This window comes from Ochotona princeps, chromosome 24 (genome assembly GCF_030435755.1).
Source record: "Ochotona princeps isolate mOchPri1 chromosome 24, mOchPri1.hap1, whole genome shotgun sequence".
Classification (NCBI taxonomy): domain Eukaryota; kingdom Metazoa; phylum Chordata; class Mammalia; order Lagomorpha; family Ochotonidae; genus Ochotona; species Ochotona princeps.
Genome location: NC_080855.1, coordinates 6,429,813 through 6,455,694, shown reverse-complemented (window position 1 = coordinate 6,455,694; position 25,882 = coordinate 6,429,813). Strand labels below are relative to the sequence as shown.

Below are 25,882 nucleotides of genomic sequence, written 5' to 3'. Positions count from 1 at the left end.
CCCGGCAGTGAGACAGGACAGTGCCAACGGGTAGCACCCAGCACCCGGCAGTGACACAGGGCAGTGCCGACGAGCAGCACCCAGCACTCGGCAGTGAGACAGGGCAGTGCCAACGGGCAGCACCCAGCGGTGAGGCAGAGTAAGCTGCCAGGGGAGCGCACAGCACAAGCAACTACACAGGACTAGGTCTGAGGTCAGAATGGGGGACCAGCATTGCGGTGCAAGCACCCCACACGGATACTGGTTCGAGTCCCAGTTGTTCCACTTGTATCCCATCCAATGCCCTGCTAATGAGCTGCTAAAGTGGCAGTAGATGGCTCAAATGCTCGGGCCCCTGCACCCAAGTGGGAGACCTGGTGAAGCTCCTGGCTCCCGGCTTGGGCCTGCACCGCTCTCATGGCCATCTGGGAGTGAACTAGAGGTGGAAAAATCCCCCCTTAACTCTGCCTTTCAAATAAACAAGTCCGTGTACATGTGAAATCCTCGTGGCCTGGAGGGCCTGACGGAACAAAAGGCTGAGGAAGGGGACGCCACACAGGGACCCCTGAACGTCTCCCTGAGGTCTCCAGCCTTCCCATTTGGACTGAGTCATGCCACGGCTTCCCGCGTCTCCTGTGGGAACTTCTCCTTGTACCTGTGCGACCCAGTTTCTACCCAATCTGCTCTGCGTTTCACATGTCCTGCTGGCCTTGTCTCCATGCAGTCCTGGCTCTCACACAGGGCCCGCAGCTGGCCTTCCCCAAGCAGGGTGGTGACTGGGGGGAGGGCAGTATGGGGTGAACTCCACTCTGCACCGAGGGCCAGCCCTCACCACCTGCTCCTCATGGCAGCACACTCTATTTCACACCCACTATTACCAAACCACCTAGGCCAACAGCTGTCTGCAAGAACTGCACTTGGGGAGGGTACTGGGCATATTGGGACCGCCTGGGCTTGGGTCCCAGCTCCACCCCCATGGCAGCACCAAGTGATGGGTGTGCCAGTGTCAACTGAGTTCCAGGCTCAGCCACAGCTGTGCTGGGCATCTGGGAGATGAGCCATGGCTGAGAATTCCCTATCAGGTAAGTAGCAGAAATAATAAAAGAATTGCACTCATCCAAATTCAAGCCCCGCCCCCCCAAAAGCCCTATTTTACTTTTGTCCAAGCTTAAGAAGTTTCTTCAGCAACCACAAAACTCCATTCAGAGATTTCTCAGTGAGGCCTTACCCAATCACCCTGCTGGAAACCACAACCCATACCACAAAACCTTGTACTTCCTTTTTGTGCTGGTTTTTTTTCTTTTCTGTTTTTTTTAAAGGTAGATCTACAGAGAGAAGGGAAGGCAGAAAGATATTCCATCTGGCTGCAGCTGAGCTGCTGTGGAGCCAGGAGCTCAAGAACTGGGTCAGCCTCCACTGTTTTCCCAGGCCCCAAGCAGGGAGCTGGAGCGGAGGCAGAGCAGCTGGGACAACAGGCGCCCAGAAGGGATGCCGCACTTGGAGGCGGAGGATCAGCCAGCAGAGCCATCACACTGGCCCCTGAGCTGGCTTGCATGGCACAGAACCCCACAGAAGTTCAGGAAGGTCCTACTGCAGGAGCAGGTGGTCAGCCCAGCAGTCCCAACACGCACCCCACATCAGTGGCCCAACTGCCAGTTTCTCCCCAATGGAGACCCCGGGGTGTGGTCACGATGGCTCACTGTCCTCCACGAGAGACCTGCAGTAAGTTCCAGGCTTCTGGCTCTGACCCCAGCCATCCTCTGCCACTGCAGGCATTTGGAGTGAACCAGCCGATGGAAGCTTCCGCTCCTCTCTGGGCCTCTCAAGATACAAAAGTCCTGTGTTCAATCACCCTCCTTGTAAAGCTGATCAGCTATGCCTGACACCCTCCCCCTGCTCACTCTGCAAGCCCGGCACCCTCCCCTCTGCTCACTCTGCAAGCCTTACACCCTCCCCCCTGCTCACTCTGCAAGCCTTACACCCTCCCCCCTGCTCACTCTGCAAGCCCGGCACCCTCCCCTCTGCTCACTCTGCAAGCCTTACACCCTCCCCAAAGCTGATCAGCTATGCCTGACACCCTCCCCCTGCTCACTCTGCAAGCCCGGCACCCTCCCCTCTGCTCACTCTGCAAGCCTTACACCCTCCCCCCTGCTCACTCTGCAAGCCTTACACCCTCCCCCCTGCTCACTCTGCAAGCCCGGCACCCTCCCCTCTGCTCACTCTGCAAGCCTTACACCCTCCCCACTGCTCACTCTGCAAGCCCCTCTGAATGGTCAAGGTTGGCTTCTCCTACACGCGGCACAGAGACCTGAAAGGACTTCTAATCCTGCCCACTTGGCTGCACATGTTGGTCCTCCAGCACTAGAGCCAATCAGCTCACCCAGCAATGTCACACACAGCCAGAAACTCCTGGTGAGAAGCCAGGAGGTCCAGCCCATCACACTTTCACACCAGGGGAGCTCCAAGGAAGGCGCAGTGAGGGGAGGCAGCGAGCTAACTTCAAGACAAAGAGGAAGCCACAGCAGAAAGGACTGGGCTTTAGAAGGAATCCACGTGGCCCAGCGGCGAAAGTCCTCGCCTTGAACGTGCGCCAGGATCCCATGTGGGCGTCGGTTCTAATCCCAGCAGCTCCACTTCCCATCCAGCTCCCTGCTTGTGGCCTGGGAAAGCAGTGGAGGATGGCCCAAAGCCTTGGGACCCTGCACCTGTGTGGGAGACCTGGAAGAGGTTCCTGGCTCCTGGCTTTGGATCGGCCTGCGCTCACTTGGGGAGTGAATCATCGGACGCAAGATCTTCCTCTCTGCCTCTCCTCCTCTCTTTATATCTGACTTCCAAAAAAAATAAAATAATTCTTAAAAAAAAAAAAAAAAAAGAAGGAATCTGTGAGTAGAGGCTGTGGGCGTAGTATCTCTGAGGCACTAAGCCATCGGAGGCCGCACGAGGGCACAGACCCCACACAAAGCTTTTAGATTCTCCTGGACTACTGTTTGACAAAATTGTAAAATAGAATCTAGCAGTGGGCAAGACTGACAGTGAAAGCGTCATTTTATCCAAAGCTCCCAGGATGGAGGGGCGTCCAGAGCCCGGGTGAGATGCTCCCGCCAGCTGTGCAGACTAGGGCTGGGGGGCAGCAGGCAACCTGAGGTGTTGCCTTTTTAACCTGCATGCTCCGGAGCTGAGCTGTGCCCAGCATGGGCGATGTAGTCTCAGCCTGAGTGTCCCATCACAGCCTGTTCCTCTGCCTGGAACAGGATAGAGGGGCCAGTCCAGTGCCCTCCTGTCCCTGTGTGATGAGGAGCTAGCAGCGCTTTTAGCAAGCAACAGCTCAACTGACCAGGTGATGAGGAACAGACTTCGAGCTCCAACTACTGAGGTCGGATATCCGTGCCTTAAACCCCGCCCAGAGACCACAGCAACAGGGACATGTTGCTCCAGTCCCTGCACCATCTTGGGACTCAGGACCAGTAAGGCATGGGCAGGGGCTGGACCTGCCTGCCTGTGAACTCAGAGCTGATACAGACGTGGAGAGCTGACAGACTGCCCAGTCACAGAAACGGCATCCCCTTTCCCAGAAGGAACCGGGGGCTGCTCATGAACATGCTGATACTGCGGCAAGCAGGACTCCACCTGCTTGGGGTGGAGGTCATGTGCTGTCGCAAGAGGCTTGAGCAGCATGTCCCTGCCCACAGCCTCCACGGCTGACCATGCTCAAGGGATGGTCCGCCAGCTCTGGGGCCTGGCTGCTTCCCCCCATGCTGTGTTTATCCTACACTGGCAACGTGCAGGAGGGGCCCACGGGGTCGCACCCAGGCCTTAGCATGCCTGAGGAGCACCTGGGGACTTCCGGGCTGCACCCTGAGCTGTGGAATGAGGCAGGGGACCAGACCTGCGGTGTCAGCTCTCCCGTAAATCATGTGGATTACTTGTGCTCTGCGTGCGAGGTTCCGACATCTGGCCTTGCTGCTCCGTGCGAGCGGCCCCTCCCACAGCTGCATCACTGCAGAGGCTAACAGCTTCTAGGAGGGGATTCCCTGCAGCTGCCACCTGGGGACCTTGGCTGCGGCCACTCGCCCCGTCTGGCCTTGCCTTCTCCCTGGCCTCCTGTCCTGGGGCTCTGTGAGTGTGGACCTCACCAGGACAGCCACCTCCATGTCTGTCTCGCTGCCTGCTGAGGACAAGGCCTGGGCACATTTCCTCCAACGTCACCCGGGGAAGGGCCACGCGGCCGAGGCGGGGACAGCATGGTCCTGGACCACAGTGGCAATGGCCAGGACACTAACAGCTTCTGCCCGGCCTCTCTCTACTTCGCCCACAGCTGGGCGCTGCCACGGGGAGCTACCTCACTCTAAGCTTGGTCCAGCCTCTGACTACTGCTCCTCACTGGAGTGCAGAGCGCACCACGCCTGTCACCCTTAGGCACACGCCCACACAGCAGCAGGCACTGCATGCCCGGGAGGCTCCGCTCCAGCAGCTCCGAAGCAGAGTAGCCAAGCCTCTCACGACAGCACGTGACCTCCATGCCAAACAGGTGGAGTCCCTCCCATCCGGTTTATGCTTCTTTTCAGGGCACCCAACACCTGGCGTCACTTGATGGGTCCCTCACCCACAGGGACCCTCCTACAGCACAGAACACGCAGGCCGCGGGTGGCACGGCTGGGGCCACCCACCGATAGCTGGAGAAGGGTGTCGCACAATGCCAGTCCAATCAGCTTGGTTCCAGTACCACGGCTGTGGAGGGTGGGGAGTTCCATGAACTCTCAGAAAGTTCATGGAAGGGAAGAGGGGCAGGAAATCACTAAACTAAACACATCACTGTGGAGAATGAACGTGTGTGCGTTCATCCACCCCTTCTCCCTGTTTTAACTTTCCGTAAGTACACAACTCCTTGGCGTTCCCCTCAGCTCCGGGGTGTGCTGGGCTGGAGGGCTCGGGAGCAGCCACCCTGCAGACACAGGCCATTTACAGAGCGCAGCTTCAGGCACGGGTGCCCGCCAGAGCCAGGCTTCCTGAGCGCTGGGGGTGCCAAGCAACAGTACCACTCGCAGTGGGTGGCCCTGGCAGCGCTACAAACAACCCCAGGCAGGCCACTTCTCTTCTGCTGAGTCCTCCAGCCAAGGGCAGCTGCCAGAACACAGGTCAGACCACACTTCGCTCAGGGAGGACTGACCTTGGTGCTACCGATGCATGAATGCCTGCTTACAAGATCATCAATGCTAACGTTCGGTTTCTGAGATCCTTCACAGCTTTTCCTCCTAAAAGTATGTCCTCACATCGCCAACAAGTAGCTGTGGGCACTGGGCCAGACCTCAGGGGTGCAGTGGGGAGGCACTCCGTTCCTGGTGCCCACGCAGGACTGACATTGCAGCAGTCCAGAGCCATATCAAACATGATCTGCACACTGACAGAGACGATTGAGATGAACACCAGACTTTCTTAAAACAGAGCTGGCTGTGAAATGGTGGGACGAAGTTACTCAGCTTTCCCAGGCTCCTCTGCCTTTTACACCTGCAGATGGAAGCTTCTCCAGGCCGCCAGCTCTGGCCAGGCCTCTTTGCTGGAGCTCCTTCTGTCTCACTTCCGGCCGCAGCCAGGACACACCCTTCGGGACTGAGAACGACTGCCCGCAGGCTGTCCCCTGTAGGCTGTCCCCCGCCCCACCCCAGGCTGTCCCCCCCCCCCGCAGGCTGTCCCCCCCCCACCGCAGGCTGTCCCCCCTCCACCGCAGGCTGTCCCCCCCCACCGCAGGCTGCCCCCCCCACCGCAGGCTGTCCCCCCCCCACCGCAGGCTGTCCCCTGTAGGCTGTCCCCCGCCCCACCCCAGGCTGTCCCCCCCCCGCAGGCTGTCCCCCCCCCACCGCAGGCTGTCCCCCCTCCACCGCAGGCTGTCCCCCCCCCACCGCAGGCTGTCCCCCCACCACCACAGGCTGCCCCCCCCACCGCAGGCTGTCCCCCCACCGCAGGCTGTCCCCCGCAGGCTGCCCCCCCCACCGCAGGCTGTCCCCCACACGCTGTCCCCCGTAGGCTGCCCCCCCCACAGGCTGTCCCCCACAGGCTGTCCCGTAAGCAAGGGTCCACTCTCCCACATCCAACACGCAGCTCAGACCCTCACACAAGGGCAAGGAACTGAGCAGAGCAAACACCCACCATGCTACCCAGCCCCAGGCAGCTCCCAAAGCTGGGGGCGACATGGCGCGGCTGCCCTTGGAACTCGGCCGTGGTGCCGAGCCATGGCCTGCCCTGCCTGTGCTGGCATCCACCACGCCTTTAGAGATGAGGGGCAGACGTCTTCCAGGAGCCCTCCTGCGTTAGCCCAGGCACCACGCAGGCTGTCGGAGGGGCCTTCCCACTGCACAGGGCACTCATGTCAGCCCAGGGACAGGAGGTGACTGTTTACGGGAGGCTCCTTATCTGCTCAAGGACCCACTGCAAAAAGGCAAATCCTGCTCTGACGTCAGAGTCCTCTCCCGGCTCCAACAGGAACCTTCTCCAGGAGGGGGAGAGGAACAGGAGACGAGAACTTGAAAGAAGTGGACATTCCTGGGTCTTTCAACCATGTTAATAAAGCTCCACAGATTTAGAACAACAAAACGTTTTAGAACAATTCATTCAACAAGCACTTGGCTGGAGTACGGAGCAAATCAAAATGGGACTGAATTTCACAGAATCTTGCATTCTAACCCACTCAGCAAAATGAACGTTAAAACAAACTTTTAAACATTATAGAGACATAAAGTAAAAACTATATGGTGTCATCTAGAAATGCAATGGAAATGAATAGTCCTTTTAAAAAGTATGTGAGATGTGGGTGAGGGAGGGTCGGGGAGAGCGGGTCTGAGACGGGAGGAGAGAGCGCTCACCCACTGGGCCACTCCTGGGGCTGGCACTCCTGGGGGGAGCGAAGGGCAGCTCCCCGGTGGGCTGTGGGAAGGACCTGGCGTCCTGTCCGAGTGGACACAGTGCTCACCCACTGGGCCACTCCTGGGGCTGGCACCCCTGGGGGGAGCGAAGAGCAGCTCCCCGGTGGGCTGTGTGGACACATTGCTCACTCCCGGTTCCAGCATCCCAGCGTGACACAGGACCAGGCAGGAGCACAAATTCCAGCTCTCTGGTGAGTGTGTCTGTCTGGTTTTTCAAGCTTTTTGTTTGTTTTTCTGAAAGGCAGGGTTACAGAGACAGGACAGAGCTGCTCCTCTGTGGGCTCACTCCCCAGTCGCCTGGCCTTGCTCTGCTGCCTTCTCAAGCCATCAGAAGTGGAGCAGCCAGGACTTGAACCGGCCCCGTAGCCGCAGTGTGCCAGCCCCGCCGTGGGCTTGCCCCACTCGGACTGGCTGCTACATCGAGGCAGCCACTTCCGTGCAGACGTCAGGGCGCCCTGCTCCGCTGACTGCTGGGCAGGATTCACACTGGAGTAAGTCTTGCTTTGCCCACTGTCCCTGTCCATGAGGAAATTCTTCCACAAGCTAAACAAGACCCAGCCGCCTTCACCTTCCCACGACACTGAACGCCCAATGCCCGTCTCAGACGGCCGACTCATGGAACAAAGGAGAGACAGCCACAGTATGCAGAGAATGAAGGGAAAAGTCATTAAATGTTTAACGTTCTATAAAAACAATACGCATTCTGGGCCTGGTGCGGTGGCCTCACAGCTAAAGTCCTCGCCTTGAACGCCCCAGGATCCCATATGGGCGCCGGTTCTAATTCCAGCAGCTCCACTTCCCATCCAGCTCCCTGCTTGTGGCCTGGGAAAGCAGTGGAGGACGGCCCAGAGCATTGGGACCCTGCACCCTTGTGGGAGACCTGGAGGAAATTCATGGTTCCTGGCTTTGGATCAGATCAGCTCTGGCTGTTGCGGCGGCTTGGGGAGTGAATCATTGGATGGAAGATCTTCCTCTCTGTCTCTCCTCCTTTCTGTATATCTGACTTCCAATAAAAATAAATAAATCTTAAAAAAAAAGGTGGAGCAGCTGGGATTTGAACAAGCACCCATATGCAGCACCTTAAACTACTTGCACCACTTTAAAAATACGCATTCTAAAAATGTTTAAAAAGCCACAAATCTCATTCTCATACCTCAACGACCACAGTTTTGCGAAACAGTCCAAAGGTGGATCTTAAGACCATCCCTGCTTTCCGTGAGCCCTCTCACAGACATGACTTCTGTCTCCAACATATTCCTCCGAAAACAGCACCATCAACACGTCCGCGTCCCACCCCCAAAGCACGGGCTCCTGCCCTGGCTTGGCTTGGGTCTCCCTTGGTGCCGTGGCCAAGCTGCCCCGTGACTGTCCACGCGCTCCCCTGCCTTCTCCCACAGGGCTGGGCTCTGCCTGTCTGGCAGGTGGCTCCGCTGCCCTCCTGGAGGCCCAGCCATCACCCTGGGCACTCCCCTCCAGCTCCTGGCCCTGTCCCCTCCCTTTGGCTCACACACTTCTCACCATCTAAGGTTTTGTAAGATGACCTGTTGCTATTTCCCATTCTGGAATGTACACAGCAGGCGGCAATGACATGCTTTCTCTTTCCTTCCCAAGGATGGAGCCCAAGCCCCTAAAGTGCTCGACAAGCACCACAGACTAACTTACTGGAGGCTGTGAGGGTGTCATCCCACACTGGCAGGCTGTCAGGTGGCGGCCTGGTGAATTGTGCTACGACAAGCACCCTGGCCCCAGGGGGCAACGTGGGGCTCCCTGAAGCACGCCACTCACACGCCACGTCCCAACTTGAGAGCAACAGTAAAAACCTGACCATCACTGCACCAAACTGACATGCTCTGTCAAATGACCACTACAAAATGAGATGAACCCTCACAAAGACTGATTAAATGGGAAGAAAGTAAAAGTTCAGAAAGAATCGGAAACAAAAGCAGAACAAAGGGGCCCGACGTGGTAGCCTAGTGGCCAAAGTCCTCGCCTTGCACAAGCCAGGATCCCATACGGGCGCTGGTTCTCATCCCGGCTGCCCCGCTTCCTATCCAGTTCCCTACCTGTGGTCTAGTAGAGCAGTCGAGGACGGCCCAAAGCATTGGGACCCTGCACCCGTGAGGGAGACCTGGTAGAGGCTCTGGGCTCCTGGCTTCGGATTGGATCAGCTCCGGTCATTGCGGCCACTTGGGGAGTGAATCACTGGATAGGAAGATCTTCTTCTCTGTCTTTCCTTCTCTCCATATATCTGACTTTCCAACAAAAATAAATAAATCTTAAAAAAAAAGCACAACAAAACAGACACATGGAAAACCCTCCCTACCGCAGGAAAATGCAAGGCAGAATCAGGACCCAGCAGCAAGCACTGGCGGGACACGGAGCGGCGAGACAGGCTCCTCGGCCAAGTCCATGTGCAGAGAAGCTCCCGAGGGCTGACCACAAAAACAAACCCAAGAAAATGAAACATGCGTCCACCACTGTCAAAAGGTGTACTTTATGGCTCTGAAGGACAGTGCCCGATCTTCTACTCACTGGTGTTACCGTGGGGCTGGGCCAGGCTGAATCCGCAAGCCAGGAACGCCAGGCTGCCTTCCTCTGAGGGTGGCAGGATCTAATGGGGGAGCCATCACTGCTGCCTCCCAGGGGCCCTAGCAAGGAGCTGGAAGGCAGCAGAGCAGCCAGGCCCCAGAGGAGCAGCCAGGCCCCAGCCGGGCTCCTGCAGAGCAGTCAGGCCCCAGCAGAGCAGCCAGGCCCCAACAGAGCAGCCAGGCCCCAGAGGAGCAGCCAGGCCCCAGCCCGGGCTCCCTCAGAGCAGCCAGGCCCCAGCCCGGGCTCCCTCAGAGCAGCCAGGCCCCAGCCGGGCTCCCTCAGAGCAGCCAGGCCCCAGCCCGGGCTCCCTCAGAGCAGCCAGGCCCCAGCCCGGGCTCCCTCAGAGCAGCCAGGCCCCAGCCCGGGCTCCCGGCACACGCTGCAGGCTCCTAGGCTCCAACCCTCTGCAGTCCAGCTGTACCTCTGTTATTTATCAACCGCAAATTTTCACAAAGTTCAAGAGTTCAAAACATCTGCATTCAGTGCATTCTCCTGACCCTGACATTTTATTTCAATGATAATTTTTTTTAAGATTTATTTTATGTCTATTGCAAAGTCAGATATACAGAGAGGAGCAGAGACAGAGAGGAAGATCTTGCGTCCGATGATTCACTCCCTGAGTGATGGCAATGGCATGAGCTACACCGATCCAAAGCCAGGATCCAGGAGCCTCCTCCGGGTCTCCCACGCGGGTGCAGGGTCCCCAGGCTCTGGGCCGTCCTCGACTGCCCTCCCAGGCCACAAGCAGGGAGCTGGATGGGAAGTGGGGCTGCCGGGATTAGATCCGGTGCTCCTATGCGATCCTTGCACGTTTAAGGCGAGGACTTTAGCCGCTAGGCCACGGCACCGGACCCATGATAATATTTTCTTAATTAAAGCCTAGAGCAGGGCACCTTACTTTCTCAGGAGAATTCTAAATGCACCAATAACAGGAGGGAGCCAGGCTAGCCCGGACTCTTTTCTTGAAGTTACCAAGAATGAAGGAACAAGACAAGTTTCCAATTGTCAAAAAATTCTGGAGATGCTGCAGTCTCCCTGGCAAACATTAACGCATTCTGTAAATACTCAGGATTACAAAAATCCTAAAACAAGATGCAAACCAGAAATTAAGTTAAAACACCTACCATTCAAAGGAAAACTTCCTGGTAACAGAGGAGGAGCTAACATGGGAAAAGGCCCATAGTAATGGTCACAGGACAGCTGGATATATTCCTGAGGATTCACACACAACTGCTACCAGCAGTGCAGGCTCTAAAATAATATTTACTGAACAAATAATTTTTAAAATAAATACCGACAAGCATATCATAAACACTTAATACTTTGTTTTGACATCTTGTGTTATTTTTTCTATGTATGATCATGTTTTTCCAACAGGGTAACAGGACACACACTGTTCCGTGGTGTGTCTGTGAGCACACGTGACATGCACTGTTCTGTGGTGTGTTTGTGAGCACATGTGACATGCACTGTTCTGTGGTGTGTCTGTCTGTGAGCACACGTGACATGCACTGTTCTGTGGTGTGTCTGTGAGCACATGTGACATGCACTGTTCTGTGGTGTGTCTGTGAGCACACGTGACATGCACTGTTCTGTGGTGTGTCTGTCTGTGAGCACACGTGACATGCACTGTTCTGTGGTGTGTCTGTGAGCACACGTGACATGCACTGTTCTGTGGTGTGTTTGTGAGCACACGTGACATGCACTGTTCTGTGGTGTGTCTGTGAGCACACGTGACATGCACTGTTCTGTGGTGTGTCTGTGAGCACACGTGACATGCACTGTTCTGTGGTGTGTCTGTGAGCACACGTGACATGCACTGCGCTGTGGTGTGTCTGTGAGCACACGTGACATGCACTGCGCTGTGGTGTGTCTGTGAGCACACGTGACATGCACTGTTCCGTGGTATGTCTGTGAGCACACGTGACATGCACTGTTCTGTGGTATGTCTGTGAGCACACGTGACATGCACTGTTCTGTGGTCTCTGCGCATGCGTGACAGCAGGAATGTAGGATTCTGCACAAGGCTCAGCAGGCCTCTGTTGGCTTGTGCCACAGTGTCTCGGGTCTACTGTGTCTCCCCTGGGAACGCCGCCTTTCCTGCTGACACCGGTGTTGAAAAAGACAGCCTCACCAGCCTGGGGCCTGTTACCCACAGGCACACCGGGCATCAAGGCTCTGTCTCCCCACAGGAGGTACAAGGCCCCACTGCCCTTCCCCTGCCCTGGGGCTACCACAGGCAACACAGCACATAACTAGGACAGGGAGGGTTTGCCCTCTGCGAAGCCAGCACAAGGAAGGTCTGAGGGTCTCTCAGAGCAGCACCGTCCGTGGTGGTCCGTGCCCAGCCCCTCTCACTGCTGACGCCAGGCCTAGCTCCCACAGACGGCCCTCTGCTGAGATGCTTCTGTGGCACCCTGGCGTGTGCCTGGACGCCCACTGCAGACAGCTCACAACAGGCTCACGCAGGGCCTGCTGGGTGGCTCGCTGCAGCCTGGCCCTTCGAGATGGGAGACGTGGCTTAGAGCTCACCGAGGAGTCTTTTTTGTATTTTTAAAGGCAGATTTACAGAGAAGGAGATATAGAGAAGGTTCTTCCATCCACTGATTCACTCCCCAAGTGGCTGCAACAGCCAGTGCTAAGCTGATCCAAAGACGAGAGCCAGGCACTTGGCCTGGGTCTTCTCCCAGGGCTTTAGGCCGTCCTCCACTGCTTTCCCAGGCCACAGCAGGGAGCTGGATGGGAAGTGGAGCTGCCGGGACATGAACCAGCATCCATATGGGATCCCAGCACGTGCCAGGCGAGGCTTCATCCCAAGCCATTGCACCAGGAGCTGTCACATGCATCTCTCTGCTTCCTGTGGTGTAGCAAAGAGCTCTGGGGCGTGTGTGGACACCGAGTGCCCGCAGCATGCAGAGCGCCCCTCCAGCCCTCTCAGGCCCGCAGCCCCCGCAGCACGTAGAGCATCCCTCCAGCCCTGACTCCCAGGCCCGCAGCCCCCGCAGCACGCAGAGCGCCCCTCCAGCCCTGGCTCCCAGGCCCGCAGCCCCCGCAGCACGCAGAGCGCCCCTCCAGCCCTGACTCCCAGGCCCGCAGCCCCCCGCAGCACCCCGCCACTGCTCAGCTGTGTCTCTTCTGGGCCCTTCTGCTTGGCGTTTCATGTGATTTCGGACGCTGATCTCTCACTCACCCTGTGTCACAGCGCCCATGTGCCTGCGGGTTTCCACACTCAGAACCATCAGCATCCAGTTCACACTTGGCCCCTTCCCTCCCGCCCTCCTCGTCTGCTCTGGGAGCTAGCTTACGCCAACCTTCCCCTAAGCTGCGACTACTGACCTGTCTTCCCAGCTCACACAGTGCACTCTGGAGGAAATGGAGGTGGACGTGAAAACCAGTCTTGGGCTCCCCAAGTCCCGGAGCTCCAGTTCACAGCTGAGCTCGGCGCAGCAGCACCTGGCTCCAGTGCCTCTCTGCCCAGGCTCTGTGCCCCCCGGGTCCCTCCCCCGCTCCTGGGCAGCTCTCTGGAACTTTCTCTTTGCCCTTGGCTGCAGTGTTCTTATTCAAGCACGCCTCAATTTTTCTGCTGTTTCCAAATCTAGAATCAACTTGGAAATCGAAACAAGAGCCAGATCCCTAGGGCACAATGGCAGCTTTCTTGCTAGAGTTTGGCTTTAGGTTTGTGGCTCAGCAGATGTGCCCACGGGCTGCTGTGAGCCCTTGTGTGGGGACTGGAGTGCACACTCCTGTGAGCAGTGCAGCTCCAGAAGGTCGAAGCTAGGGTGCTGAGCCGGGCCTGTCTAGCTCCCCTGCAGAGTTCAGCGGCCGAGCTGGCCGCGCGGAGAGCGCAGGCAGGAAGGGGAAATCTCCCGAGAGGACCAAGTGGGGACAGAAGACACGCCCCACACTACAGCCCTGGCTCCAGCTTCCACGGGCGGCACAAGCCCAGCACACACACCCACCCCACGGGTGTTTGTTCACTTGGTGTCCCGAGATGATTATTTTTAATGAGGCATCTGCTTTAATGAGTATGTTCTAGCAGCGCTGGCATGTTTGTCCAAAAACAGTCCCATTACTTTATAGTCTTACCAAATATGTACCGATAAGGCGGCAAATGACCGGTTTTCTCATCTCCCAGGGAGTGCCTCGTGCCGCTCCTCCTGCCAGCCTCTTCAGAGCTCCTGGTTGGCCAGCTAAGTCACCAGACTGCCAGGGGAAAGCACGGCCCTTCCTGCTCTAAGACTGAAGTCAGAGCTGGTGCAGGCATCTCAGCGTGCCGGGAGCTGCAGCCGGGAGGCTGGGTGAGGGGGACAAAGACTGAACCCCACCGATACAGATGCACTGTTCCTTTCCGCTGCAGGGGCTGTGGGTCTCAGCGAGTCTTCCAGCAGTTACCCCTTTCCCACCTTGGGCCATGTCGTGTCTTGGGCCTGGGACACAGAATCTCACCTTAGGGCCTGGTGCCGTGGCCTCACAGCTAAAGTCCTCGCCTTGAACGCGCCGGGATCCCATATAGGCACCGGTTCTAATCCCGGCAGCTCCACTTCCCATCCAGCTCCCTGCTTGTGGCCTGGGAAAGCAGTGGAGGACGGCCCAAAGCCTTGGGATCCTGACTTGCGTGGGAGACCAGGAGGAAGTTCCTGGCTCCTGGCTTTGGATAGGTGCAGCACTGACTGTTGCACTCACTTGGGGAGTGAATCATTGGACAGAAGATCTTCCTCTCTATCTCTCCTCCTCTCTGTATATTTGACTTTGTAATAAAAATAAATAAATCTTAAAAAAAAAAAAAGAATATCACCTTGAAGACCACTGGCATCGGGAGGGACCGCCTGCTCCAAGCTCCGAGCTGTGTGTGGCCCACTCCTCAGCTGCCTGCTCTGCTGCCTGGCCCCCGGACTCTGCTGGCCAGCAGGGAGCACTACACCACGCCTCCTACGCATGGCCTCAGTGGCCCTCTCAGTCAGCCAAGGGCTCCCAGATCCCACATCAGCTACCCGGTGTGTCCCATTCTTGTCCTCTCTCAGGGGACACCTAGAAGCCGACTGCCACGAGGCACAGCCACCGGAGGCACAGCCCAGCACAGGACCCTATCCCTCGTAGGGCCCCGCAGTGAACCACCTGCTGACTATTCCAGATGCTGAAGCCCATGGACCCACCCCACGCATGGCCAGGCGAACGCTCAGCCAAAGTAATGACAACGCTGACCGTGTTCCCTGAGACTGGCCCTGTGGGACATTTTCACACTCCGCACTGAACACCCACTGAAGCTGGTCCTTGGCTGTAGGCTGTGACAAAGCCAGTGCGGTGGTTCCCATGTTAGATGGTAAGGCAGGTGCTGAGGGTCACAGACTCGCTCTGTCTCGTTCACAAGGCAGGGTTGGGTAGCAGTGCTGTGCACAGCAGGGCGGCCTCTGCCGTGGTCCAGTATCCCAAATGGACACCAGTTAGTAGTCCAGCTGCCCTTGCTTCGGCTCAGCGCCCCCAGTCCCTGGGCCTCCACCCCCTGCGGGAATCCCGGGTGGGCCCAGGTGAGGCCTTGGCCTAGCACAGCCCCAAGTTCTGGCCACTGGGGAGTGAAGCAGAAGATGGAAGGTCTGTCTCCGTCCCTTTCTCTCCCTCTCCCTCTTTCCTTAATGAAGGAATAAATATTTATTTGTAAAGTGAGCAGGGGTGAGGAAGGCCTTCTTCTGGCATGTACCTGGCACGTACTCTTGCCAAGAGTAACAACCATGCCTTGGCTGTGCCCCGGATGTGGCCCCTCCAGAGGGGTTTGAGACGTGTCTCTCTCTCTCTCTCTCTCTCTCACACACACACACGCACACACTCACAGCTGCTGAATGCCCACTGCTTGCCACTCGGCAGCACAGAAGCCCTGCAGGGTTACGGCTTGGCGATCATTACCACAAAGGCGGCCACTGTTCCTTCAGGCCACTTGACACAAGATGCAAAGAAGATTCTTTGTTTTCTTTGTCAAACTACACAGCGACAGCGCCTCGTTTGCCCCTCAGGTGGGAAGTGTGGGGTCCTTTACACAACCACAACTTTCCTGGTTTGCAGCCTGCTCGGGTGATGACATCTGTGCATAAAACTGGCGTTGAACTCTTCAGAGCCACTGGAAACCGACAGGACCTGTACACGCAGCCCCAGCTGTGCAGGACAGAAGGCACTGTCCACAGAGCCCTGGACCGTCCTGCACAGCCATATTGCAAACCTCTCGGGACAGACGATGGCGGAGCAGACGCTGCCCTCCTCAAGTGGCTTGGTTAAAGTCATCAACACATGGTCACACCCGTGCTCAGAACCCCACCGCCGGCTGCAGGGGGCTCTCGGGACATTTTTTTGGCTTTTGGTGTTGCATGGACCCAACCATGTGTGTCCTGGTGGAAACAGTGCTCACCTCCCTGTGGTCTGCAAACACAGCAACAAAGTGCCAGCAGCCACGCGCAAGTCTCTCACCACGCCACACCCAAGGGCATTCAGGGACCAGGAAAAAGGAGGCCTGCAGGTGAAGTGAGGACAGACACACCAGGCAGGTGCCTTAACATCATACAAATTCTTCATCCACCACCCCTCTGCGACTTGAATGCCCACTCTTAGCATCGAGGTGTCCAGTGAACCCCTTGAAACTAGCAGTATGCGTGGGACGCTCCCAGCCCAGCTGCATTTGGACTGCCCCTGAGCACTGGGGAGCCACGCGGCGCTGATGCGGACTCTCCTTAGACCCATGAAAACGTGCCCTCTCAGCAGCAGGTCAGCAAAGCACAAGGGGCCTCACAGCGAGTTCTCCTGCGAACTACTTGATCGGCTCTCCGTGACATCTCTGCCAGGACGCATCTTCCCTGTATCACTTCTCTGCATCACTTCTCTGCCTCAGCAACGGCCCTGAGCAGAGCCGACACTCCCGCGTGGCCCTGAGCACAGCGTGCACTCCCGCGTGGCCCTGAGCACAGCCGACACTCCCGCGTGGCCCTGAGCACAGCGTGCACTCCCGCGTGGCCCTGAGCACGGCCGACACTCCCGCGTGGCCCTGAGCACGGTGTGCACTCCCGCGTGGCCCTGAGCACGGCCGACACTCCCGCGTGGCCCTGAGCACGGCCAACACTCCCGCGTGGCCCTGAGCACAGACGACACTCCCACGCGTGGCCCTGAGCACGGTGTGCACTCCCGCGTGGCCCTGAGCACGGCCGACACTCCCGCGTGGCCCGAGCACGGCCGACACTCCCGCGTGGCCCGAACACGGCCGACACTCCCGCGTGGCCCGAGCACGGCCGACACTCCCGCGTGGCCCTGAGCACAGCCGACACTCCCGCGTGGCCCTGAGCACGGACGACACTCCCGCGTGGCCCTGAGCACAGCGTGCACTCCCGCGTGGCCCTGAGCACAGCGTGCACTCCCGCGTGGCCCTGAGCACAGCCGACACTCCCGCGTGGCCCTGAGCAGAGCCGACACTCCCGCGTGGCCCTGAGCACAGCGTGCACTCCCGCGTGGCCCTGAGCACAGACGACACTCCCGCGTGGCCCTGAGCACAGCCGACACTCCCGCGTGGCCCTGAGCACAGCGTGCACTCCCGCGTGGCCCTGAGCACGGCCGACACTCCCGTGTGGCCCAAGCACAGCCGACACTCCCGCGTGGCCCGAGCATGGCTTGCACGCCTGCGCTGCCCCAGCACGGTGTTCACTCCCATGTGAAACCTAATACGGCTGACACTCCCGCATGGCCCTGAGCACGGCATGCACTCCCGCGTGCCCCAGCACGGCATATGCTCCCATGCTGCACTGAACTCTGCAGCACAGCTGCCCAAAGGGCGGGGCCGGGGTCACATTCATTAAATACCCCCCCAACACTGGACAGCATGCATCCGATGCTTTGTGAATTCTTTGCTTCAGTGTCAAGTTGACCAGTCCCTCTGATGTTCCGTTCCCTCAACAAGTCTGTAAAACGGGCCCGGCGGCGTGGCCTAGCGGCTAAAGTCCTCGCCTGAACGTGCGCCAGGATCCCATATGGGCACCGGTTCTAATCCCGGCCACTCCACTTCCCATCCAGCTCCCTGCTTGTGGCCTGGGAAAGCAGTGGAGGACGGCCCAAGGCTTTGGGACCCTGCACCCACGTGGGAGACCCGGAAGAGGTTCCAGGTTCCCGGCTTCGGATTGGCGTGCATCGGCCCGTTGTGGCTCACTTGGGGAGTGAATCATCGGACGGAAGATCTTCCTCTCTGTCTCTCCTCCTCTCTGTATATCTGGCTGTAATAAAATGAATAAATCTTTAAAAAAAAAAAAAAAACCAAGTCTGTAAAACTAGCAGCCTGTCAGCGCAGCAGGCAAGCCCACCCTGGGCTGGCTGAGGAGGCGCACGCAGGTATGTGGGTGGTGGTGCACCCTCCAGTCCAAGCAGCAGAGAGCCTTCACACAGCACCGCACTCACAATTAAAATGCTCTCAGGATCACACCAGGGTCACATGTAGACCACAGAATGATCCCTAGCCTTCCAACATGCACACAGATGCACACACAGATCCTGTCCCACAAACCCAGAAATACTAACATGTGAACTTTAAGTGCAGCCCACTTAGGACTTGGAGGAATGTTACCCTTAAAATCATAAAAACAGAAGGTGTGAATTACAGCCTCACTGGTTATGATCAGTCAGCAAAGCAGTCAGCAGGTGCAAGTCAATTTACTGTGCAGGGTCATGTGAGATCAGGGACATGTGAGATGAGGGTCATGTGAGACGAGGGTCATGTGAGACCAGGGTCATGTGAGACGAGGGTCACGTGAGACCAGGGTCATGTGAGACGAGGGTCACGTGAGACGAGGGTCATGTGAGACGAGGGTCATGTGAGACGAGGGTCACGTGAGACGAGGGTCACGTGAGACCAGGGTCATGCTGACCAACCACACTAGCCAGCTCTGCTCTGTCCCAGCCTGCTGACTGGGCACCTGGGGAGGACTGGATGGGAGCACATTGTCACTCTCTCTCTCACTCCAGGACACGAAGAGCAGGAGGACAGCGACTCTGGTCTCCCCAGGTCTGCTTCCCCCCCGGCCCTGCTGAGGGCTCTGCTCACGGCAAGCCAGCATGGGGAAGCGGAATGAGGGGTTTTTAGCCATCCTCTCGCCTCCTGTGGGGCCTCCAGGTAGACCAGCCGGAAGGCAGAGAGGAAAAGCGCTCTGCTAGAACCTGAGGCCCTGCTGGGAGGACCGGACTCAAGGTGGTAGGCACAGAGGGCCTCTGGGCAGTGCCCACACTCTCCAGCAGGTGAGCTGGATGCTGAGCTCAGCAAGGCCCAGGGGCTCACGCATCCTCTGCCTGGAAGGAGGGGAGGAGACCCCTGGTCCCCACCCAAGCAGCACCAGCAGAGCCCAGGGAGGACACAGCCTCATTCAGGACCAGCAGCCCAGAAGCAGGTGGCAGAGCGTTGGGCCCAGTGGGAGGCATATCAAGGCCACAGTGGCTCAGGCACCCAGGGAACAACGTGACAGCCAACAACCCCGCTGCCAGTCCCTAAGGGCAGCAAGACAGCGAGGGGACCTGAAAAAGTGCTTGAAACAAGCATGGCTGGAAGCGTTTCAGATCTGACAGAAGTGCGACAGTGACTCCATGTAGACACAGGAAGCTGAGCCAACATACATGACACGCAGTGAGCTCACAAGTGATCTCAGACTGCAGACATAGGAGGCGCAGGGGCCAGAGTGCGGTCAGGCAGGGGCAGCAGACGGGCACTACCAGGACACAGCGGCCAGCTCTGAGTGCAGAGCAAGCGACGGGGAAGGACAGGACGGGGGAGAGCGAGGAGCCGCGCCCGCAGTGAACGGCTGGCCGGAGCTCTCTGACCAAAAAAAAGCGACGGCAAAAAAAAGCTCAAGACTTCAGAACATCGGCAAAACAGGTAAAAAGAGACACTAAGAGTATCTTTCCTCTTAGGATTTTCTTTTTTATAAGATGCTTAGTTGGCCTGGTGCAGTGGTCTAGTGGCTAAAGCCCTCGTCTTTCATGTGCCGGGATCCCAGATGGGCGCCGTTCTAATCCCAGCGGCCCCACTTCCCACCCAGCTCCCTGCCTGATCTTCCAATAAAGAAAAAAAATTCTTTTTTAAATGCTTAGTTATTTATTTCAAAGTGAGAGTTACAGAGAGTGCCACAGAGAGCTAGCTCCTCCATCCGCTGGATCACTCCCCAGATGACCAAAGCCAACAGTCTCACAGGGTGTCCCACATGGCCTTCCCCAGGCCTTGCCCAGGCCACTAGCTCTAGCCTGGAGCCAGATGTGCCTGGGAAGCAGAGGAGGGTGGCCAGTGCTTGGGCTCCTGCGCCCACATGGGAGACCTGGTCGGAGCTCCTGGCTTCAGCCTGGCCTGGTCTGGGGAGCCGACCCGTCAATGAAAGATACTTCCTTGTCTCTCTCTGCACGTGTGTAACTGATTTGAAAACCAAAATTTCAAATTTGTCAAATTTTCAAATCAGTTATAACAACAACGGGGCCTGGCGCAATAGTGTAGTGGTTAAAGTCCTCACCTTGAACATGCTGGGATCCCATATAGGCACCGGTTCTAATCCCAGTGGCCCCACTTCCCATCCTGCCTGCCTGCGGCCTGGGAAAGCAGTTGAGGACGGCGCAAAGCCTTGAGACCCTGCACCCGCGTGGGAGACCCAGGAGAGCTCCTGGCTCCTGGCTTCGGATTGGCTCAGCTCCAGCCATTAAGGCCTCTTAGGGAGTGAACCATCGGACGGAAGATCTTCCTCTCTGTCTCTCCTCCTCTCTGTATATCTGACTTTCCAATAAAATAAATAAATCTTAAACAACAACAACGGCAGTTGAAAAGTAAAATGATGGACAGACACAGACCTGCGCGAGGGTCAAGGTCGACTCCCTGGGAGGGGACTCCCTGGGGACGACGAGGAGCAGAGGCAAGCTGAAGGCACAATCATCCCCAGAGCTCACACACACCAGAGAACTGGAGAGCTCTGCGACAACCAGACAGACCCCACTAAGCGGAGTCAGCAAAGTGCAGCCCCCGACTGGAGGCACGCAAGGACACCCAGACGCCCCCGGAGCACTCAGCAAACGGGACACAAACCTCAGGAAAAGGAACCCATGGGCCAGGGCTGGTGTGAGTCCTGGCTGCTCCCGTTTGGATCCAGGGGAAGACAGATGGCCCAGGCAGCCACACAGGACAGCCGGCAGGCCGCACCCCAGCCTCCTGGCTTTGCCTGGTCCAGGCAGCCACACAGGAGAGCCGACAGGCCGCACCCCAGCCTCCTGGCTTTGCCTGGTCCAGGCAGCCACACAGGAGAGCCGGCAGGCCGCACCCCAGCCTCCTGGCTTTGCCTGGTCCAGGCAGCCACACAGGAGAGCCGGCCAGCCGGCCTCCAGCCTCCTGGCTTTGCTTGGTCCAAGCAGCCACACAGGAGAGCCGGCCAGCCGGCCTCCAGCCTCCTGGCTTCGCCTGGTCCAGCCGAGGCCATCACAGCCATACAGGAGAACCAGCCAGCTGCACCCCAGCCTCCTGGCTTTGCCTGGCCCAGCTGAGGCCATCACAGCCTGTTGTACAGCGAACCAGAGAATGAAATCTCTCCCTCTCACTCCTGTTTTCATTTTCTTCAAACATTCTGCCTCTCAAATAAGTAGATCTTGAAAAAGTAAAAGTTTTTAGAAGTTATACACAGAAAAGATCCTCAAAAAACTCAGGGAAAACACATTATGGGGCCAGTGCTGTGGCTGAACGGGTTAATCTCCCACATCCAACAGTCAGCATCTCCTATGTGCACTGTTCCATGTCCCAGCTGCTCCATTTCCTATCCAGCTCCCTGCTTAAGGCCTTAATGGGAACACAATGGAACATGGTTCTAGTTTGGGGCCCCTATGCCCATGTGGGGGACCTGAAAGAAGCTCCTGGCTTCAGATCAGCTCAGCTCCAGCCACTACGGCCATGGGGGAGTGAACCAGCAGACGCAAGATCTTTCTGTAAGCCTGACTTTCTAATAAAGCAAGACAAAAAAAAAAAAAATAAACAAATCTTAAAAAAATACATATTATGAGAAAACAATGCATGGACTTCAAAACATTTTGGCACCAAAATACATTTTAATTCCATTTTCAACAGATTTGACGGAGTATCATTGCCTCTTCCCTGAGCACAGGAGTCACACCAGAAGTCAGGGAACTCTCCGAAAACGCAGGAACTCCCCAACTCCAGTTAGTGACAGCAAAGACAACACCATGAAAAGGGAAAACACCAACACGAACCGGAGTAAACATGAAAACCCAACAGAAGCAGAGCCGCGGACACAGCGGAGGCCGCGCTGAGACAGGGCAGCAGGAAGGAAAGCCTCCGCGTATAATCCAAGTCCCTGCCTCAAGAAACTAGAGCAAAACCAACAAGATGAACACACAGCCAGCAGAAGAGACAATAACGAGCCCGAACAAACGGAACTGCAAATGGGAAAACCAGAGAAAAACGAACGTAATAAAAGGTCCGTCTCTTGGTTAGAAGAAAAAAGTCCAGAACACTGACACACCAGAAACACCAAACCAGCTCAGGGCGGGAGGGACGGGATCCCCTTGGCACTGCTCGGACCTGACCTAGCAGCGCACCTTCCGTCAAGGCCACCAGCAAGAAAGGAGTGCAGGCAGCCCTCCCAGAACTCGGAGCACCCCAGGCGCAGGCACCCAGAGCTGAGCAGGCAGCTGTGTGAGCCACCGTGTGCAGCAAAGCACTGTGCAAGCGCCAGGCACTTCGCCAGCCAGCAACAAGCCCAGGGACACTGAAGTGCAGGTACTACACCAACCGCGGCTGCTTTAGAAAATGAAGACCTCGTGAGACACCTCGTGACACACCGCCAAGGTCTATGCCCTGGGAAGGCCACGGAGACACCCGTGACCAGGGCCTGTGCCCTGGGAAGGCCACGGAGACACCCGTGACCAGGGCCTGTGCCCTGGGAAGGCCACAGAGACACCCGTGACCAGGGCCTGTGCCCTGGGAAAGCCACGGAGACGCACTGTGATCAAGGCCTGTGCCCTGGGAAGGCCACGGAGACGCACTGTGATCAAGGCCTGTGCCCTGGGAAGGCCACGGAGATGTGTCGTGACCTAGGCCTATGGCCTGGGAAGGCCACAGAGACATCCGTGACCAGGGCCTGTGCCCTGGGAAGGCCACAGAGACACCCGTGACCAGGGCCTGTGCCCTGGGAAAGCCACGGAGACGCACTGTGATCAAGGCCTGTGCCCTGGGAAGGCCACGGAGACGCACCGTGACCTAGGCCTGTGTGGCCAGGTGTGCAGCCATGCAGCCACAGCCCAACGCAGGTGGAATACTTTACATTGACAAAGGGAAGAAATCTAAGCTTATCAGCAAGTGGTATTGAAAGAACTGGGTTTTTTCCCTTTGTAAGGTTTGTACTTATTAGAAATGCAGTTACATTGAGAGGAGAGACCGAGTTCTTCCATCTGCTGCTTTATTCCCCACATGCTCCCACAGCCGCTGTTGGGGCAGGCTGATGCCACGAGCCAGGACCTCCCTGGGCAACTCCCACAAGGGTGCAGGGGCCAGGCACTTGACGCAGCCTCTGCCTCAGCAGGGAGCTGAACTGGACATGGAGCTGCCAGGACTAGAACTGGCACTCATATGGGATGCTGGCTTCACAAGCAAAGGCTTTCCCAGCTGAGCCACGATGCCGGCCCTCAGGTGGTAGACAACCCGGTGGGATTTCTCGCCAACACATACAATATGCCAATAAGTAAGGCGGTGTGAGTGCTTGGTGTAATGGTTAGGAGGCCTATGTCCTACATGGGCATGGACGCCTCACTGGATCCCAGCACCCGGATGGGCCAGTGGGTCCCTGGGCTGCAGGTCCAGGTGCTGGGATGTCTGGTGAGACACCCACAGGGCAGGATGCTCTGTCTTTCCATTAAAACAGTTAACTCAAAACAGACCAGATAAAAAGTCAAGATAATCATTTTACAAAAAAGAAAAAGGATGTATCCTACCCATCCAGAACTAAGATCAAAAAGTTCTAGGACTCAATCCTAAAAACACGATCCTGAGAAGGAAAAACTGCTAAGCTGATGCATCAGAGATGAAAGCTTCCATTTGGTCACCCTGTCACAAACCGACAAGACAAGCTCCAGCCTGTGGAGCATACATTCGAGGGGGACCCACCGCCTAGGGCTACATGGGTACAGCAGCAGGCGGCGCAGGGACCCTGGGAGTCCAGAAGGGTCAGTCAGAGGTCCCGCTACCCCGCGGGAGCTGCCGGCTCTTGTGCACGAAGAGCTATGTCTACACTGCCTGCTGCCAGCGGAGATGGCTGGCCAGGTTCTCACAACACTGAGCCTCCAGCACCCGCCCCTCCCCCCACCCGACACACCAACATGCCCACGACGTCTGTGACCAGGCGGGACTGGGAGAAGCAGGACGGCCCTCTGTGGGTAGGCCACAGCCGCACTAGGACCCGAGCAGAAAGATCTAGGAGCCACACAGGAGGGTGGCACACACAGCCAGGGGCCACGGGCAGTGACAACGGTCAGTTTCCACGTTATGCTTGCAATAACAAAAGCACAGAGAATGGATCAGTCGCTGCCAAGGTCAGAGAGAGGGGTCTGCAGGGTGAGGACAGTGCGTGGTGCAATGGGGGTCAAGTGGATCCACATTCATACTGCCGTGTGATGGGGTGTTGGCACCCACGGCATGTGTGTAACACACTCACACCACACGGGCTCTATGTGACCTCAGCACTGTCAGAAACAGAGAGACACACAGGGGCCGCGCAGGTTCGGGTCCCAGTTCTGCCACCTGCCATGTGGGTTTTAACCTCTCCACACTCTTGTGGGCTCCATGGGCCAGAGCCACGCAGCCTTGCACGCACCTGGCCTGGGCACACCAGAGCTCCAGGCAGTGACCAATATTTCCAAACGTCCCCCAGAGCCCCTCCAGGCTGCTCACCTAAAGAAACACACCCAAGCAGCAACGGGGCTGGGGCAGGACTGCTGGTGTCTAAACCCAAAGACAGCTTTGGAACCGGTTACTGAGCCGCTCACAACAGACCAAGTGAGTACAGCGTGGAACTACAACCAGTAAAAAACAAAACAAAAAAACCTGGGAAGGAAAACAGCAGTTTCACAAACCTCCTTCTGTTGATAAGCAAGTCGGTAATGTTAATGTTTACAGGCATGGGGGTGGGGGTGGGGGAAGGCTTAACACACCCCAAGTCAGATTCCCAATGGGGTCGGGGACAGCCGGAGGTGGGGGGGCGACTCCCGGATCCCCTAGCGCCCAGACGACCGGCCTGGAGGTGGACGGAGCCCTGCCGCGCCCAGCTGGGGCGGAGCGGGGTGATGGGTCCCGCGCTTGGCTCCCTTCCCGGGGTGGCCCGAGATCCCGGAGGCCGCGGCAGGCCTGTTCAGCTCTGCGCCCGGCGTCCTGCTCCGGGGCACGCCCTGCGCCCTGCGCCCTGCGCCCTGCTCCGGGGCACGCCCTGCGCCCTGCTCCAGGGCACGCCTTGCGCCCGGCGCCCTGGCAGCCGTCCGGGACCCCGTCTCCTCTCCAAGGGGAGGGGGGCAGGCGGGACGCTCCAGCCAGCGCTCCGGCTCCTCGGGCAAACAGAGCCGGGAACAAAAACAAAAAGCAAGCAAGCCAAGCGAGCGGAAGGCGGGAGGGAGCCCGGAGCTCCGCGCAAACAAAAACAGCGATGCCACCGCGGCGGCCGGCCCGCAGGTGCGCGTCGTCACCTTGAGGATGTTGTCGAAGATGGTGTCGCGGAACTCGAGCAGCGCCTTCTGGTCGAACTCGCGGCCGTGGATGATGCGCATCTGCTTGAGGAAGGTGGACTTGCCGCTCTCGCCCGCGCCCAGCAGCAGGATCTTGACGAGCCGCCGCACTGCGCGCCGCTCCCGGGCCAGCAGCGCGTCGATGTCGCGGCTGCGCCGCCGGGCCTCGCGCTCCGCGTCGCGCGCGCCGCCCGCCCTGCGCTCGCGGGCCCCGGCCTCGGCCGGCAGCAGGCAGCGGCTGAGGGTCCGCACCACCCCGGACATGGCCCCCCTCAGGCCGCGGCCGCGCCCCGCCGGCGCCCGGGGGCCATGGACGCCCCGCCGGCGAGGGCGAGCCGGGCCGGGCGCCGCGCCGCGCCCACGTCCGCCGGGGCCGCCCGCGGAGCCCGCGGAGCCCGAGGAGCCGCCCGAGCCGCCGAGGCCGCCCAGGCCGCCCAGGCCGCCGGACCCGCCGCCGCGTCCAGGCCCGCACTCGCCGGGCCGCGGGGCGGGGGAGGGGCGCGGCGCGGCGGGGCGGGGCGGGGCGGGGCGGCGCGCGCGCCGGGCGCCGCGCATTGGGCCGCCGGCCGTCCGTCACGGCCGGCGCGCCTCCCGATTGGCTCGCGGCCGCCGCCCCCGGGGCGGGCGTCCCTGGGGCC

General features: G+C 58.3%; 1 protein-coding gene across 1 annotated transcript in view; it reads right to left on the bottom strand.

The window, feature by feature from the left end:
• GNA12 (G protein subunit alpha 12) overlaps positions 1 to 25,682 on the bottom strand; it is an 89,268-nt gene extending 63,586 nt beyond the window's left edge. The window contains exon 1 of the mRNA XM_004598122.4: positions 25,206 to 25,682. Within this exon, the coding sequence (XP_004598179.2) occupies positions 25,206 to 25,508 (303 nt within the window). The 5' untranslated portion in view covers positions 25,509 to 25,682. The remainder of the gene's footprint in view (positions 1 to 25,205) is intronic.
• Positions 25,683 to 25,882: the final 200 nt, after the last annotated feature.